Genomic DNA, 16,779 nt, shown 5'->3' on the forward strand with positions numbered 1-16,779 from the left:
AAACTTTTTTTGCACAGAAAATTTAAAATAAAAATATCTTTCTTAAAAATTAAATTTATTTTAAAATTACCACCAGCTTATTGAAGTATGTATTAATGTATATTATACAATTTAGAACTTGCTATAGTTTTACTGTGTTCCTAATAGCCAATAGGTATACCTTCTGCGATACAACAAAAATTAGAAAAATTCGATAATTATTATAAAATGTATTTATTGTGCCAGACATTCATGTAGTACAATTAAATTTAGTCTATTCTACATTAGCTATATACGTATTGATAATAAAACATAATATGTAATGTTTTATTACAATACGTATGTATACAATACATTGTATTGTAAATTCCTTTAATTAAGTATAAATTCAATTGGATAGGTAACCGATAACCTTTTTTTATACACATGACTAAATAAGTACTTTTACGGGATAACTGCAGTCTGCGGGTCACAATATACACATTTTATGTAACTCGAACATATAGTACTATAATCATCATACACGTTATATTAGTATTAAAGGTACCTAATATCTCCAATATATCTATGTATTATAATAAACGTGTATAAGTACACGTTTACGTACTAAATTAGCAGTACAAATAATAATTATTACATGCACCTTTAGTTATTGAACGAATGAAATTAAAAATCATAGTAATTGTTTCACCTTGAATAATGTCTTATTATTATCAAGATTCAAAACTAGTTGCACGTAAGTAATAAGTCGGTATATTGAATACTTACTTATATGTGTTACGTTATAGTATATACTATTATCTGTGTATCTTGTATATATTGAAACATTGAATATATTATATAGTCGTATATTAAGTGAATTATGAAAATATTGATTTCAAAAATTCAAAATTAGATATATACTTTTTATTTGGTATGATTTTCAAATATTTTTCTACGCACCGGCGATCCCATGATAATTATATAATAATATATGCATTAAAACATTATTTATTTTACATATAGGTACATATTATAATGGAAGCTGAATCTACAAAGGACCTAGAGCGCTTAGTAATGAAAACTCTTTTGGTGTTAAATTTCCTCGATAACATAGACTGTTTTATATTATTATTATGTTTAATACTATGAAACGCATACCGCGTAAATGCGTAATTACATAATAGTAAAATATCCTTTTATGTTTATGCACTACTCTCGTAATCACCTGATTGCCATTTGTATTTATTTATGCATACAAATACTACCACGCGGTGGAAAATCCGCTACAAGGTCGTCGAGTTAATTTCGCAGTGTGCACTTTTTTTTTTTAAATTTAGAACCCCTCACAAGGTCTGTCCTCCTGCAACATTGTTTATGGAAATAATGAAATATACATAAATTATTATAGTAATTATTAGACCCTCCACCTCGCTAGTTTTACATTAGCCCATCTTCATTTTAGCCTACGACATCGGATGAGGGACACCTTCTGGGACATATTGGACGATCCTTCTTTTGATTCTAGTCTTCCTCTGTAACCAGAAAATCTGCTGAGGTATGTCGGTCAGGGTGAGAGGAGGCCTCACCCAGTGCGTAGGCTTGGATGATCCGCAGAATCACAGATATTTGATGCTTAATCAGATTGTCCCTGGTTTTAGTTTGGTAACTGCTGTACTTGACCATACTGGTGGCATACTGGTCTACGAACTGCGTAAAGGAACTATTTTTCAAATACGAAGCTCAAAAACTTCCACTGGCTGGATCTACTGAAGTTGGGCATATGCCTAGTCATAATGTCCGGTTTATAGCTACAGTATTGACGTAAAACTACAAATTCGACGAGGGGCTACAGTATCGCCGTGCGCAATATAGGTACTTATAATGTAATACATTAAATATAAAACTAACTTGACATTTTTCAAAAAAATTATCAGAAGACATAATTACGTTGTTCTCGTAGTCCTAACTTTTAAAATATAATGCATTTTAATATCTATAAATAGAGTGACTTAATATTTTTTTGATCATCGTAAATAACTTTTTACCAATCAATATTTTCGAAAATCTTTAATCTATTTATATTATAATATTATGTATTTTTATTATAATTTATAAATATAAGCTGATGCAAGTGTTGAAGCTTGGGGTAGTAGATACATAAGTAAAGAGTTTTTAAGTGGTTTTCTGAATAATATTTGACTAAACAATTTGATTTATAACTAGCTGATTGAAATAGTGTGAAAAATATAAAAGCATAATATCTTCGTTGATGCGCGAGTTTAATTACGTATTTCTATTTTGTATATAATATACGTACCTACTATACTCTATAACTATAGTCTATAACCACCCTATTATTGACGCAACTAATAAATTAGTTTTTAACTAATTAAATTGTTCATTTTCTCGTAGGTATTATATTTAAACATATTATGTATTTCTTATTATGTCGCCGAGGAACGATTTAGCTTCTTACATCCGTTTCCATCATAGCAATATATACTCGTATATATATATTATATATGTATACAATATACATTTTATATTATAACTTATTATACGTATAATATTATGTATAAAATACTTATATTGCATATTGCAGTAGAATGGGAATATCATTATACAAATTACCTACTCGTCCACTGTTCCACTGATGTGAATGATGTGTATATATATGTATAGCCTTAAAGTTGGTACTTAGATTTGAATAACCATATATTATATAGTAAAGTATAATAAAACGTATTAATAATTTTAAATGTCAAACCGTCAAATTCTCGAGATACACGCCGCCCTTATGTGAGTACTGCAGGATTCACTGCTATATTTATCAAATTAATATATTATGTAATTTTTCTTCTCCTGAACACGTATAATGAATAACTAGAGCAATGTTAAGCGCAGAAAATCTGTGAAATTACTTTTTTTTAATCTTTTGTCCTCTGTTTGCGATACTTTTGAATATTCAAACTCGACTATAGTGCTTGAACGTCACGAGTATTGTATACAAATATACTCGATACAAGAGTATAATACTATTATATAGAATTCCTCGTCTTACATTTTCCTCTGCACCAAGCGTTCATGCGAATCAGCAGTATACCACAACATACAAAGTTCGGATTATGGTTTTTATTATCATACTGACAAAAAAAAAAAAAAATCAACAATAATAACACATAAGTGGGCTAAATTTTCGAAGCCAAGAAAATAAATAAAAAAGCTTGCAATTTTGAGATAATATAAAAGATGGGTCTGCGTATAACACAATGTAGGTATATCATAACGAATTTTCCCAAAAATCGTTAACTTCAAAGACTTTAATCAAGCTCAGATGCGTAATATCTATACTGATTTTGGTAATATACAATATTATCCATGTTTGTTACGAGTAAAATATATTTTGATATTATACACATTGTATTTTATTATAAGATTTATACTGGTAATGAATAAATAATAATAATACCAAAAATGAAAATACGTCGTAATTTAATTTTGTCGAAATTTACTCAGGGCTTGTACCTATATAATAAATATAAATAAATATATGAATCCAAAAAATGTGAAAATGAATATTGTAGATTTAATAAAACTATAATAGACATACTATTAAATATACTATTTATATAATTTAGTATGCGTATATATATATATACATATATAAATATGATAACGAGTAGTTATTTTTCGACTTTGATATTATTATTGTTAGATCGTAAGGCGATAAATATTATGATTTTTTAGTTCCACAGTTTTTAAGCAGATAATTATAGAACGTATATGTATTGTAATAGTACCTATATCTTATTGTTTTTTAAACTAAAATAAACATGATATACATCAGTCACAAATCCAAGTGAAAAGAAATGTCATTCCTCCTTCCCACACACTAAACTGGTACTTCCTAGTCAATAGTTTTTAATTATATCGATTTGCTAACAATTATAGTAACCTATAGGTTTTGAAGTAGCTAAGTTAAGTAGCTTATAATAATAATCTATTAAACAATCATATCAAAATATTGTTTATTAATGGATACCCTTCAGACAATGAATAGGTATGAATTTCGTAAAAATCACGTAAACATGTTTCTTTAATTGGGGTGTGGAGAGCAAACTTTTTTACACATAAACTCCGACATATATTATTGGGACATTTATTTTGTAATAAAGTCTTATGAGAGCGGGAGGGTCTCTCTCTATCTCTCTAAATCCAATCATGATACATAACACTAATGTAGGTATATAATATCTACACTGTTATGTACCTATACGGGGGTCTAGGACTTTTCGGCGCTGCCATTTCGGCGCTGCCGTTTCGACGCTGCCGTATCGGCGATAGATATTTTCGGCGCTGCCGTTTCGGCGACGCCGATTCGGCGATAATGACAAAATACATGTTATAATGAAAATAAAGTATAAGAATAAAAAAATAAAAAAATTTACTATAAAATTGCATTTAAATTATATTTATTATAATAACTAAAAAATTGGAAAAAAAATTTTATATTTTATTTTTATAGTATTGTTACTTTTGTATTTATTAGTTGTTTAGTTCTGGACGTACTAATTGGCCACTATTACTACTAGCTATGATAAAATTGTTATCGAAGATAACTTGTACCTATGTATGTATGTATGGTGTAATAATAATATAAATAATAATAAAGGATAGTAAAAAGGTATATAACGGCAATAATTTGAACGGAAAGGCCTAGCTATGATAAAATTGTTATTGACGATAACAGCGTTCATACCGTCTACGTCTCATTCTAAACTATAAGTTTTAACACTGATGTGTGAAGTGTATAACAGTGTGTAGTGTTGTGTCGTGCGACGTGCAGTAAAAATGGCATTGATTGAATCGAAACGTAATCGTGAAATTTTAAGACACGATGGTTATATGTACATTTTCGACACAGACAATCGTATTTATAAACTAATTGACAGATACGATAAAAATGACATTCCAACATTTATCAGGGGGAATATCAAATAATATAGCGTTGAAATAAAATTTTGACTATAATTGTATAATTAATTAATATTAATTGACTATATTATTATTATTATTATATTATATTTTTTTTTTACAAATGTATATAGTTTTTTAATCTCTTTTATATCTAAATAACTGACTATAATTTATATGTGTATTATTTTGTACTAAAATCCCAATTCGAATTATTACTATATACTATTATTATACTATTTTTATAGCCATGAATGTCGTTGAATTTGAATTTTATAAATTTAGTACTTATTAAAATAACTTAATATTTTTTTTTTATTACACATAATATTGTACTAAAAGAAATTTTCACTATAACATGTATTTTGTCATTATCGCCGAATCGGCGTCGCCGAAACGGCAGCGCCGAAAATATCTATCGCCGATACGGCAGCGTCGAAACGGCAGCGCCGAAATGGCAGCGCCGAAAAGTCCCATTCCCCCTATACGGCTATACGTATAGGTAATACATATTTATATACCTATCGTCTATTATTATATATTGTGTGGAGCGAAGTTACCAAATATTTCTATGCATAATATATGACAAATTAATAGGTTTATTGACATATTATATTATTATTAACATGTTTTTTTTTCTAAATAATATTTGTTGTATTTATTATTGTATATGTGTATACGGGTTAAGGTCAAGAGACAAATGTAGTACACTTCAAAAATAAATGTTTAAATAAATTATGCGAATAAATATTATTAATCGATTACTTTAGTAAGTATAAAGTAGTAAAGTACTACTGTGTTAGATATATATATATTTATATAGGTAGACATCTGCGTTGAATCGTTATGCATATTTTTTTATCGTGGGTTGACAACGGCAAACCAATGATGGCAATGTAAGAAAATATAGTAATACTAATATAATATATATAAATATTAAGTTTTCAGTTAGAAAGTTTTCGGTAGTGTAAATGACACATTTGCGAAAGATTTGACAATACGTAATGGCCATTATTCATTAGTGATTAGAGTGTGAAATATTTGGATCCTTTGTAGCTTACATTACGAGTATTATAGAAGTTGTAAATTAGTGTTTTACTATTTTAATTCGTTTTGCACAAAATTTATCGTATACATATTATATTATTATCCTAATAATAATTATATAGTAATTTCATCTCTCAAGTTTACGCAATACTCGCCGTACGTCCAATAAAAAAAAAACAGGATTTTTTGAAAAAATCCTGATTCCGATATGAGTAAACAAAATTTTTATGAACATTTCGAAATAATCATCCTGCGGTTTACTTAACCAAATGATGCATTATAATTTATAATTTATAATATTTTATAACTATAACGTTTATAGCTTGGTGTCATAATATGTAGTATCTACTGAGTACCTACTTGTAATTTATATGAACGTACAATAGTTATGTATTTAAAAATAAAATAAAAAATAATAATAATATATACATGGTATTGATGAATGAAATCGCAATTTCTGGAATAAATATTAAGTAAGTCCTTTGAAGTCACGGTTATCCATCTACCATTTAGCATATATGAGAATACGAAATTAACGGAGTGGATCAATAGTCCTCGCACAAATGTAATAGGTACCTATAATAGTCGTATATAGCAAATAAATTATTAAAACGAACTAGTCTTGATCAATTAATGATACGCATCTGTTATACATTCATAGGAAAACCTCGCCAATACATATAACTAACTACCAAGTATAAATTATGTTGAACTACCACTTGACGTTAATAAACCAATAATAATAACATATATTAAACAAACACAATTAGGTCAGACTTGGGTTAGCCACCGATCGGCAAAATCTAATGTAATATTATTTATTATTATTCTGCGACGTGTTGAATAAAGTTTTAAAATAACACGAAATCCAAAACTCTTTCGCCACGCCTTGTATACACATAAATACACATAACACGTATACCCATTCTCAGATACTTTGATTTTAATCATAATTATATTTAATTATTGAAACACGGATTTAATATTTTAACAATATTTCGTATCAGCAGATACAAGCTATCGGGTGACATTTACTATAAAGTATTATACAGTAAGGCGGTAATTATAAATAACTTTTAAAAACCAATAATAGTAGTAGTACTTACTTATTGATAAAAATATATAATACATTATATAGTACTTATATATACGGTCTACGACACTAAATAGGTACCTAGTGAGTATACGGGTTTACTGAGGTACAAATGATACTTGTGGATACGACAACATAAATTGAATAATAACTCAGTGATAGGGTATACAATATTATAATATACTATTAAATAGCAAAAATATTTGTTTTAATTTTACTTTATAAGAATGGATATATTTATGGGATCATATGTTTTCCAGTGGCCACAAAAAGTCAATCTCCCGATTTTCATCACATCGTACATTTTTTCTAAGTTATCTATAGGTAGGTACATCAAATCATATTTTACATTATTAATTTTAGTCATTTACTATTAAGTACGTATAATATTCATGATATTGATGATTTTAATGATTTTTTTGGATTAGGTATCTGGAAATGATTGATGAACATTAGCGTGAATTTGTTGCTGAAAAGTGAAAGGATATAACAAAGAGATGATATTATATTCAACATTTAGAAGATCTACAGGAGGAAATAATTAGGTTCCTACCTACGACAAGTTTTTTAAACGTATATGTTGCTATGTTGGTATCATATATCATTATAGGACTGTGCAATATGCAAACTACAGTCATATAGGTATACTATTATGTACTATATGTACTATATACATATTATTTATTTTGAATGGTATATCATGATATTAATATTAAATAATGTTGATAACTGTATTGGTCCATCGTTCAAAATGTGATAATTCGAAACTGTTTCAGTTAATATATTATAACTAGGTAAGTATTAATAATATTATAAACCTATTAAGTACGGACAATCTCGCTACTCTTCTTATTTATAATGAGTATAATGGTAAAGGTCGACTGTCTCCGCAAATTTTCCTGGTAATATATAATAGTACCTATTTTCGATCAACAAAAACCTAATAAAAAAAACTTGCAGTGTATTTAGGTCAATAAAACATTTTTAAGGATATAGTTAGATACTATAGAGGTCATTCCCATCCCGAAATATTAATCCCGCTAAATTATAATATCAAACGGTCAAATATTATTTTTCAATCGATATCATTTTTATAATATTCCGAGCTGGACCAATTGATTTCGATGATTTTATAAAAAATACCTTACACCGGAACAATAAAATCATCTTTTAAATTATGTATTATTATTGAGACATAAAACTGGATTCCAGATAATAATGTGTAAAAACTACTATTAATATTTGACCAGTCCAATAAATTATGATACGACACGCAGACCAAATCGCATTGCTCAGGTCGATCTCTATTTGATAGTTAGGTTAAAATGCAAAGGGTATGGTACAATCATTCAAATACACTGAAGTATAGATAGTAGATGCTGCCACACCGGCACAATAACTGTACTGTCTGTACTATAATAGCCAATAAGTAGACAATATCACAAATTATCTAGGTGTTAATTATAGTTGGTAACCTACTAGCTTGGACGCCTGGTAAGGTTGTAAACCAATCGTAAAAATAAATACAAATAATTGCCAACACATTTTTATAATATTATGCATTTATGTAGATAAATTTAAAAACATTTTAAGCACCATTTTCTGTGACAGTAAATTCCACTAAATAGTTGTAGTGTCCAGATGACCGTAGCGAAACAAAACATAAAAATATGTTTGATAATATAATAAGAACTATAAAAATACAGAGGTTGGAATTTTGAAAGGATCACACCAACACGGCAAACGATAATATTTTATTGATAATACCTAAGTTTTTAGTCTGCGTGTACACGAAAAGTAGTCGAAAAAATTCGATTTTTAACTTAGACTTTAGAGGGTTACAAACAAAAATTAAGGATTTAACTCAAAAACAAATAACCCCTTAAATTTTCACTAAATGGTTAAATTATATAATTTCTATGCATAAAATAATTTTTTTTAAATATTTTAACTATTTTTAAACTTTTTATAGGCAGTTTTCGATTTTCGAGTTATTTTTAAATGCCGATAAAAAATGTATGAATGAATAAAAAATGCTTGAAAGTTGAATACAAAGTACCTAATAAATGGTTTATTTCTCAATTAAAAATTATCGAATACTTTAAGTCATAATATTTTTTTATACGATTTTAAAGTTAGAATTTTGACAAAACTCGTCAATATCTCGAACATTACCAATTATTTTGTAATTAGTAATTCATAAAAAAATATCTGTTTATACCTAAGATTTGAAAATTGTATTACTAAGCCACTAAGTTTTTTAAATTTTTCTCAAACAATTTTTGTTTTTCATGATTATTCAATAACAAATTACCTTAGATACTCGACATTTTCCCGAAATGTTTGTGTTATAATTTTTTTTATATAACATAATAAAATTTAAAAAATATTTTGACACGTTTTGGGTATTTATATTTATTTAAGTTTTTTTTTCTATTAATGTCAATAAAGAATATTCGATGTATCAAAATTCTTAAATATTTAATATAAGATCCCAAATAAGTTGTTCTTATATCTGTATATAAAATTATTAAAAATATAAAGGCACAATTTTTTTTTATACACATTTGAAGTTTAAATTTTTAGAAAATTACGTATGTATCTATTGATATTAATATTATTTTGTTATAAATCAAAAACATTATTCTTGCGGAATTAAAGCTCTTTTACGTTACCTACTTGCCTATATCATTATACATTTTTCTATATACAATGATATTTTTGAGTTATTTTAAGATATAATCTATTTATACTAGGTACATGATCATATTTTTACTGGTTTACGACCGTCTTAGTTATATTAATTAGTTAATTACCAAAAATAAACAAACTAGTATTTAGGAATCAGGTGATATGTTCTATTTATTTATTTTTCTTTATTTAAATGTTAAACTATAGATAATACACACTAAATGTATATGAATTACACAATAAATAATAAATTGTAAAATAATTGTTGAGATAAATTTTTTTTATTAATTTTGTCCAAGAACATTTGTCCACCCGGACAATTACCTATTGGTGTTCTCCCGCTTTTAAAACTGGCCCTGACATTAATACAGAAAGAACTTAAAGAAGAAAGGTGGAGGTCTATTCATAAAAACAACAAACAAATATTTGATGAATTCCTAAACAACGTTAAAACATTGCGCCAATAAGTGAAAATTTAAAGATTTATTTTGAAAAAAAAAAATGTAGTATTTACATGTCATGTTTACAAAATAAATAATAATATATTTTATAGTGGTGGTGGCCTGTGTCATGATGCACAGGAAATAATAATAACAAATTAACTGTATTATTATATAATTTAAAAATATATGCTATAATTATTAATTATATACCTGTAAGCAGCAGGAACATCTAATTTAAAAATATTCAGTCTAAAAGTTAACGGGCAAATAAACATAAAACCAATTAGTAAAAATTATCATTAATTGTCATTTGATATTATAAACTAATGCTATTTTTATCCTTTTTAGATTTAAAGCGCAATGGTAGAAACATAAAATAAATGCAGACAGACTGACAAGCATCGTCTCAATCATTTTTATTTTCAACAATTTTAATTAAATATTGATTAGTATTTAAACTTAAGGTCATTTACATTATTTACAAGTTCAAAATAATTTGTTAAAAGTTATAACTTATAACAAATAAACAAAACAATGAATATTTATTATTTTTTAATATTAAAACATTGTGTGATATTATCTTTATAAAAATAATTTATAATATTAACATTTTAAATGCCGTCCCAGGCACTTTCTTCAGTCGACTACTTTTTGAGCCAAGTCTGAACATAAAATTGATGATATAACATAGCTTTTTTATAAGATAATTTTTCTACAACTTTTAAATAAATATGAAAATATAAATAAATAATAGTTTTAAAAATTGGCAAGTAATGATGTTAAATTATAATATATTTAAAACAAGTCTCTTAATAGTAATAATACAAGCACATTTTTAGTAGGTTGCATATAAGTTTATATCACTAGTACAGTAGTAACATATTTTTATAATACTTATTTACTACATTACTGTTGCACTTCTAAGCCTATTTTATATTATAAGATTTTTTTTTTTTAAGTAAAATTATATTAATGAATAATTTTTTACTAATGAACAAATTATGGATTATTTTTAATAATTATTTAATACTTAAGTATTACAGTTTTAGTAAGAAAACTGTTTTGAGAATCAAAAAAAGTAATTTACTTAATTAAGATTATTGTTAAACACCTTATAAAAATAACAGTATTTATAACAAAAATAAAATGTAAGATAAATTCAGATTTCTCATAAAAATAAAAACATATTTTTAAATTAATCATATTCTTTATGGTGCGGCCAGTCTTGCTTGTTTATGATTTTTTTTAAACCATTCAACAGTGTCAGCAATAGCTGTTTCTAAATTGGTAAATTTAAAATTTGGTAACAATTTTCTAAGTTTTTCATTACTAGCAGTTTTTTTTATCTGACCATCTGCAGCACTAGTGTCAAATTCTAAAACTCCTTGAAAATTAAATGATTTAGCAATCATTTCAGCTAATAACCGAATTGTTATTTCATCTTTCTCGTCCACTGCAAAAATACAAAAAAAGATTTTATAGATTAATTGTTTTATTGACCATTGGCAGATTATAGGCAATTATTATGTGTTATAGTAATATCTGATAAATATACATTATCATTAAATACCTGATAAAATAATGGGTTCAACATCATTATAATTCCTTAATACCCAAACAAATAGTCTGGCAAGATCCAATGAATAAATGAATTGTCGCAAAGGTTTTCCAGATCCCAATACAACAAATTTATCATCTCCTGAAAATTATATGGGTATAGGATTTCAATTAATAAATTGCAATTTTTATACAAAAACTATTTCAATTTGAAATTAAATTTATAGTAATTTTTATACTTTGCATGTTATAAATTATAAAATTTATTTTAGATTATATACTATAAAAACTATATTAACTGAAATATTACTCAATCATTGATAAAAAAAAATGAAATATAACATTTTATAATCAAAATTAGTAAATATCAAATGCATACGCTTAACAGTTAAAATATACTTCTGTATTTTTCTATTTGTTAGAAAAAAATGTTTATAAGAATAATTAGTAACTAAACAATAATGTATTAATGTGTAAACTTGGATGTTCATCTGATTCATCGTGATAACATTAATTAAAAAAAAAAATGTATGTATTATTGTTATTTATATCATAGTAATAAGTTTATCTTTTAATTACCTTTTTCTATAGCTATGTGTAGTCGATGAATGAGAGCTGGAACTACATGGGCATTTTGTAAGTCAAAATTATCATGTGGCCCAAATACATTACATGGAACAACAGAAGTATATATCACTCCATGTTTTTGATGGTATGCTTTATTTGCGATGTCTAACAGTCGCTTGGCATAACTATAACCAAAGTTGGATGGATGAGGAGGTCCATTATGAATCTGAAATAAATTATAAAAAACATTATTTTATTTAACCCATTAATTATTTTATGTTGATTGATGTAAAATAAATTTGCAAACAAAACTAAGTGACTGTTTGAGCAAAACATTACATTACATTTCAATAAAATTAAAATTAACTGATATGTATTTTTAAGTTAGTAACTTCATAATTTTAAATAACATAAAAATCAAATTGTGAGAAAAATTGTTTTAGACAAAGTATAATATATTCTGTGGTGATAATTACTGTTAGATGCCATGTATAGTTGATTTAAATGAGCCACTGGGAAACTTTGGCAATGGTTATAAATTAAAATAAAAGTCATTATTTCTTTACTAAAATACTAATTATTTTATATAGAATCTATAATTTAAAGTTCAAATATGAGGTATTAATACTGGTTTGTAATAAATGTAAATGTAATAAATTGAAAATTCAAGTTTAATTATTTGGATTAAAAACCTTGGTCCAAACCAGTTCAAACAAATAGAATATTATACTATTTTACTAATAAATATGATTCAAATTGTTCGAACTATCGATAAAACTTGAATAATTTAAACTATATATTAATAAATGACAAAGTTCACTTGAATAGTTTCTAATAAACAATCAAAGTTTGAATGTTATGCAATTATGAGACTATTTCGATACTACTCATTACTAATAAATAATAATTATATAATAATCAATCAGTTAGTCTATGCATAAAAACAAGAATGAAAGTTATTTTTCTGAATTCTAACCAGCATTTGATTTATTGTACTTGAATACCATAATAGGTATACATAGCAAACAAACATTTTTTAAGTATAAACAATATTTAACTTCTATTATATTGAATTATATTTTAAAATATTTAAAATTATAAATAATACCATAGTTTCATTAATTGGATATGATGTTTTGTCTGGAAAAATACATGTAGATAAACATGAAACGACTTTTTTTACATTGTACTGAAAACTAGTTTCTAGAACATTATCGTTTATGTGTACATTTTTGCGCTGAAATAAAATAAACAAATTAAAAATTATTGAGTGAATAATTAATTTATAAAATTAAATAGATTGCCATAATGTATATTATACTATTATAATTTAAAATTATTATCTTAAGTATAATTTGTTAGATAGGGAGTATAGTACTTAAATAGTTTATGTAGCTATGAATTTGTTTTTTTGGATATTTGGTTATACACTAAAGTCTTGATGATTTAGATAAATTTAAAACAAATGTCATCTAAATTAGCAATTTGCCAGGTCTACTGAAGGTTTTCTAAGAGTAATTAAAAATTCAATTGACTTTGTCCGCCTCCTTAATTTATTACATATTTAAAAAAGAAAAATACATTAGGTGCTGAATTTTGCTAATTATTAGTGGAAAAATCAATTTTCTAAACCTACATAGCAACAAAATGTCAGTGTTGTTTATGTTTTGATGTTCTTTATCTCCACCAATAACAAAACAGTATTCAGTGCACAATTCAGTATTCACTTATTTCATAAGCAAATTGTGTTCAGGAAAGTTAAGAAAAATTATCTATTTATGTACTATCCAGAGTACTGTATTAATCGAACTGTACATAGCAATATGGAAATCATCAAGTGTTAAGAATACAAAAATTCAATTTTAATCTTAATAGTTCAAGTTTATGTCAAAAAACTATAATAAAACTGATTTCATAAAACTATAAATTATTTAAATTATTTCATTAATCTTTGATCTGAATAAATAATAATAAATAAAAATGTATTAAATATAATAGTCTTTGGACTTTGAGGGCATAATTAAAAAAAAATGTATATTTATTTTAAATAAGTATATCTATCTAAGGGATATCAATTTTTCAATTTTAAGTTCACAAACTGTAGTTTTTGGCGTTATTGAATAATTGATTATAATTTTTAAATTAAATATTGTTACAAAAATATGAAAAAAGCATTGAAAATTTAAGACATACTTATGATTTTTACTTTTACTTATTTATAATTTTATCTGAGTAATTAAATGTAAACTGGAAGTACCAAAACTGGGAATTTAAATTATAATTTTTATTATTATAATTGAATTATCTACCAAAAAGTCCAAATTGTTGTTCATATTATGAAATAGACCGCCAACCATAGCCGCCAAGTGTATGACATGTGTAGGTTTATATTTTTCAAATAAATCTTTTGTCGCTTGTACATCACTGAAACAATTTAAATAGAAAATAAAATGGTTCGAAAACCATTATCTGTTATTCACTTGAGATCTGCTTCTTTTGAATTAGTAAATATCCATTTTTCATCAGGTAATGCTTCATTTTGGGTTTCAACAATTGTTCTGATGGCGCTGCCCACCAGTCCTGATCCACCAGTAACCAAAATGACTTTGGCCATTCTGAAAATAATATGTTATATTATTTTATATCTGTCCAAAATAGACGACTTAACACCAAGCTGTATCCAAACAATTATTAAGACTGCGACACAGAATTAGGACAGAAGAAAATGTTAGCAAACTCACGCGTCAATTCGATATCAATAAATACGTAGTTGAGCGAATAAGTATTTGAATTGTGGCTTTTGAATTTTGTGTATTTTAAAATTTAAAACAGACTTTTATGAACAACATTTGACTGTTAAGAATGTTTTCTATTTTGTCTTTTTATCATAATATACATTTGTATGATTTGATCCAAGATAACGTTCAAGGTTAATAGATAATAGTATCTCAAAGTTTTTCTCCGACTCGTTATCACCGCGTTTCGTTATTATTATCTCGATATCATCGAGTTTTAAAATTGCAATATATCGTTATTTTTTCAAAAACATAGACGACATTTTGACGTTTAAAGTCTCATTTTATGTCTTTATCGGCATTTTTCAAACGTGCCATTTGTGTTGCAATTTCGTTCGACGAGCTCGAAACCATGAATACCAATACGGCTGTCGGACGACGTTATTTCGATGTTTTTTGTTTTTGTTTTAGTCGCTCCGTTTTGAGCTTTTCACACCAGTTATTTACGCGTTTTCGCGCAGTGCGTGTCGTTTTCCGTGTTCTGCCTGTGTGATTTTACTGACCGATTAGAACTGCAGACGCTGTACGACGTATGAGGTATGTATCGAACTTTTTGATTATTCACACGGTTTAACAGGTTTAACGTATATTGTATTACTGTACGTGTTTTAGGCTATTGGCTCGTACATTCGTGCCGAATAAAAGTCGTGTTCGAGGCCCTCGTACACTGTCGTTTCACTACCCCAACGTCGCAAATATGTTTATTTGGATATCAAAGAATGGTTTCGGTGAGTTTTTCTTTAAATATTGAATGCGTGTATTATGTATACTATAACAGTACCTATTATATTATGTAATGCAGGTTTATGGACAATTTTCATAGAGCAGTGATGTCCGTTTTGCCTTTCAGTGTTGATTTACTGATGTACAATATTATATTAATATAGTTAAATATTACTGTTTTTGATTCAATAATTTGCATTAAATAATTTTTATTTTATCATTTTTGCATTGTCTTATCCTTGGCAGCCTAACCAATCATTAGACATTTAGACTTATCTTTAGCCTCATGTTGTGCTTTGTGGCATAGAAGTGTGTGTCGACAATAAAGTTTGATTCCACTTTACTGTATATATATATAGAATATATTATCATATATTAACAAATATAAGTATACTCATAGTGCTTAGGTGAATTAGTTATTTTAAGTATCAAAGTAGCTACTTTAGTATACTTTGAGTATATTATCATGATAAATAATTATTTGAATATTCAATATGATATAGCTATCATATTTTATATAATAATCAAGCTTACAATTACAATTGCAATCGCAAAATAACTTTCATTAACTAAGCACGTGCAGCAAACTAATAATTTACATAGCTATTATGATTTATGATTTAGTTTTACACTGAATTATGAATTACTTCCATATGTATAAAAGTATATGGTTGGCAAATGGTGAACCGTGGAAGGAAAAAAATTGGACCGTTAAAATATCTCAATTAGTTTGGATATAATTTATTATAAAGATTTGACAAAAAAATTTTTTTCCAAGCCTCATTTATTTATTATTTTAATTTCCGAACTCCAAGGAAAATTACTTGCCGACCATATGGCTGGTAGATAGGATAATTGGTTAATATTATATAAATCAATTTTACTTGTATTATTTAATATTAAAACAATTAACAAACCTAATAAAAAT

The 16,779-nt window shown here is 26.2% G+C and overlaps 2 protein-coding genes across 2 annotated transcripts in view; one reads left to right on the forward strand and one right to left on the reverse strand.

The window, feature by feature from the left end:
- Positions 1-10,601: 10,601 nt before the first annotated feature.
- On the reverse strand, positions 10,602-15,223 carry LOC132920362 (GDP-L-fucose synthase). Its single transcript, XM_060982698.1, has 7 exons — positions 15,075-15,223; positions 14,814-14,948; positions 14,643-14,757; positions 13,442-13,570; positions 12,346-12,559; positions 11,780-11,908; positions 10,602-11,662 (listed from the first exon to the last, which is right to left on the reverse strand). The coding sequence occupies exons 2-7, from the start codon at positions 14,945-14,947 to the stop codon at positions 11,418-11,420; spliced, it is 966 nt and encodes a 321-aa protein (XP_060838681.1). The 5' UTR covers position 14,948; positions 15,075-15,223; the 3' UTR covers positions 10,602-11,417.
- A 99-nt stretch (positions 15,224-15,322) lies between these two features.
- LOC132920325 (uncharacterized) overlaps positions 15,323-16,779 on the forward strand; it is a 28,157-nt gene continuing 26,700 nt past the window's right edge. Inside the window, exons 1-2 of the mRNA XM_060982630.1 lie at positions 15,323-15,665; positions 15,741-15,856. Coding sequence (XP_060838613.1) covers positions 15,848-15,856 — 9 coding nt within the window. The 5' untranslated portion in view covers positions 15,323-15,665; positions 15,741-15,847. The remainder of the gene's footprint in view (positions 15,666-15,740; positions 15,857-16,779) is intronic.

The sequence above is a fragment of the Rhopalosiphum padi genome, chromosome 1, assembly GCF_020882245.1.
Source record: "Rhopalosiphum padi isolate XX-2018 chromosome 1, ASM2088224v1, whole genome shotgun sequence".
Classification (NCBI taxonomy): Eukaryota; Metazoa; Arthropoda; class Insecta; order Hemiptera; family Aphididae; genus Rhopalosiphum; species Rhopalosiphum padi.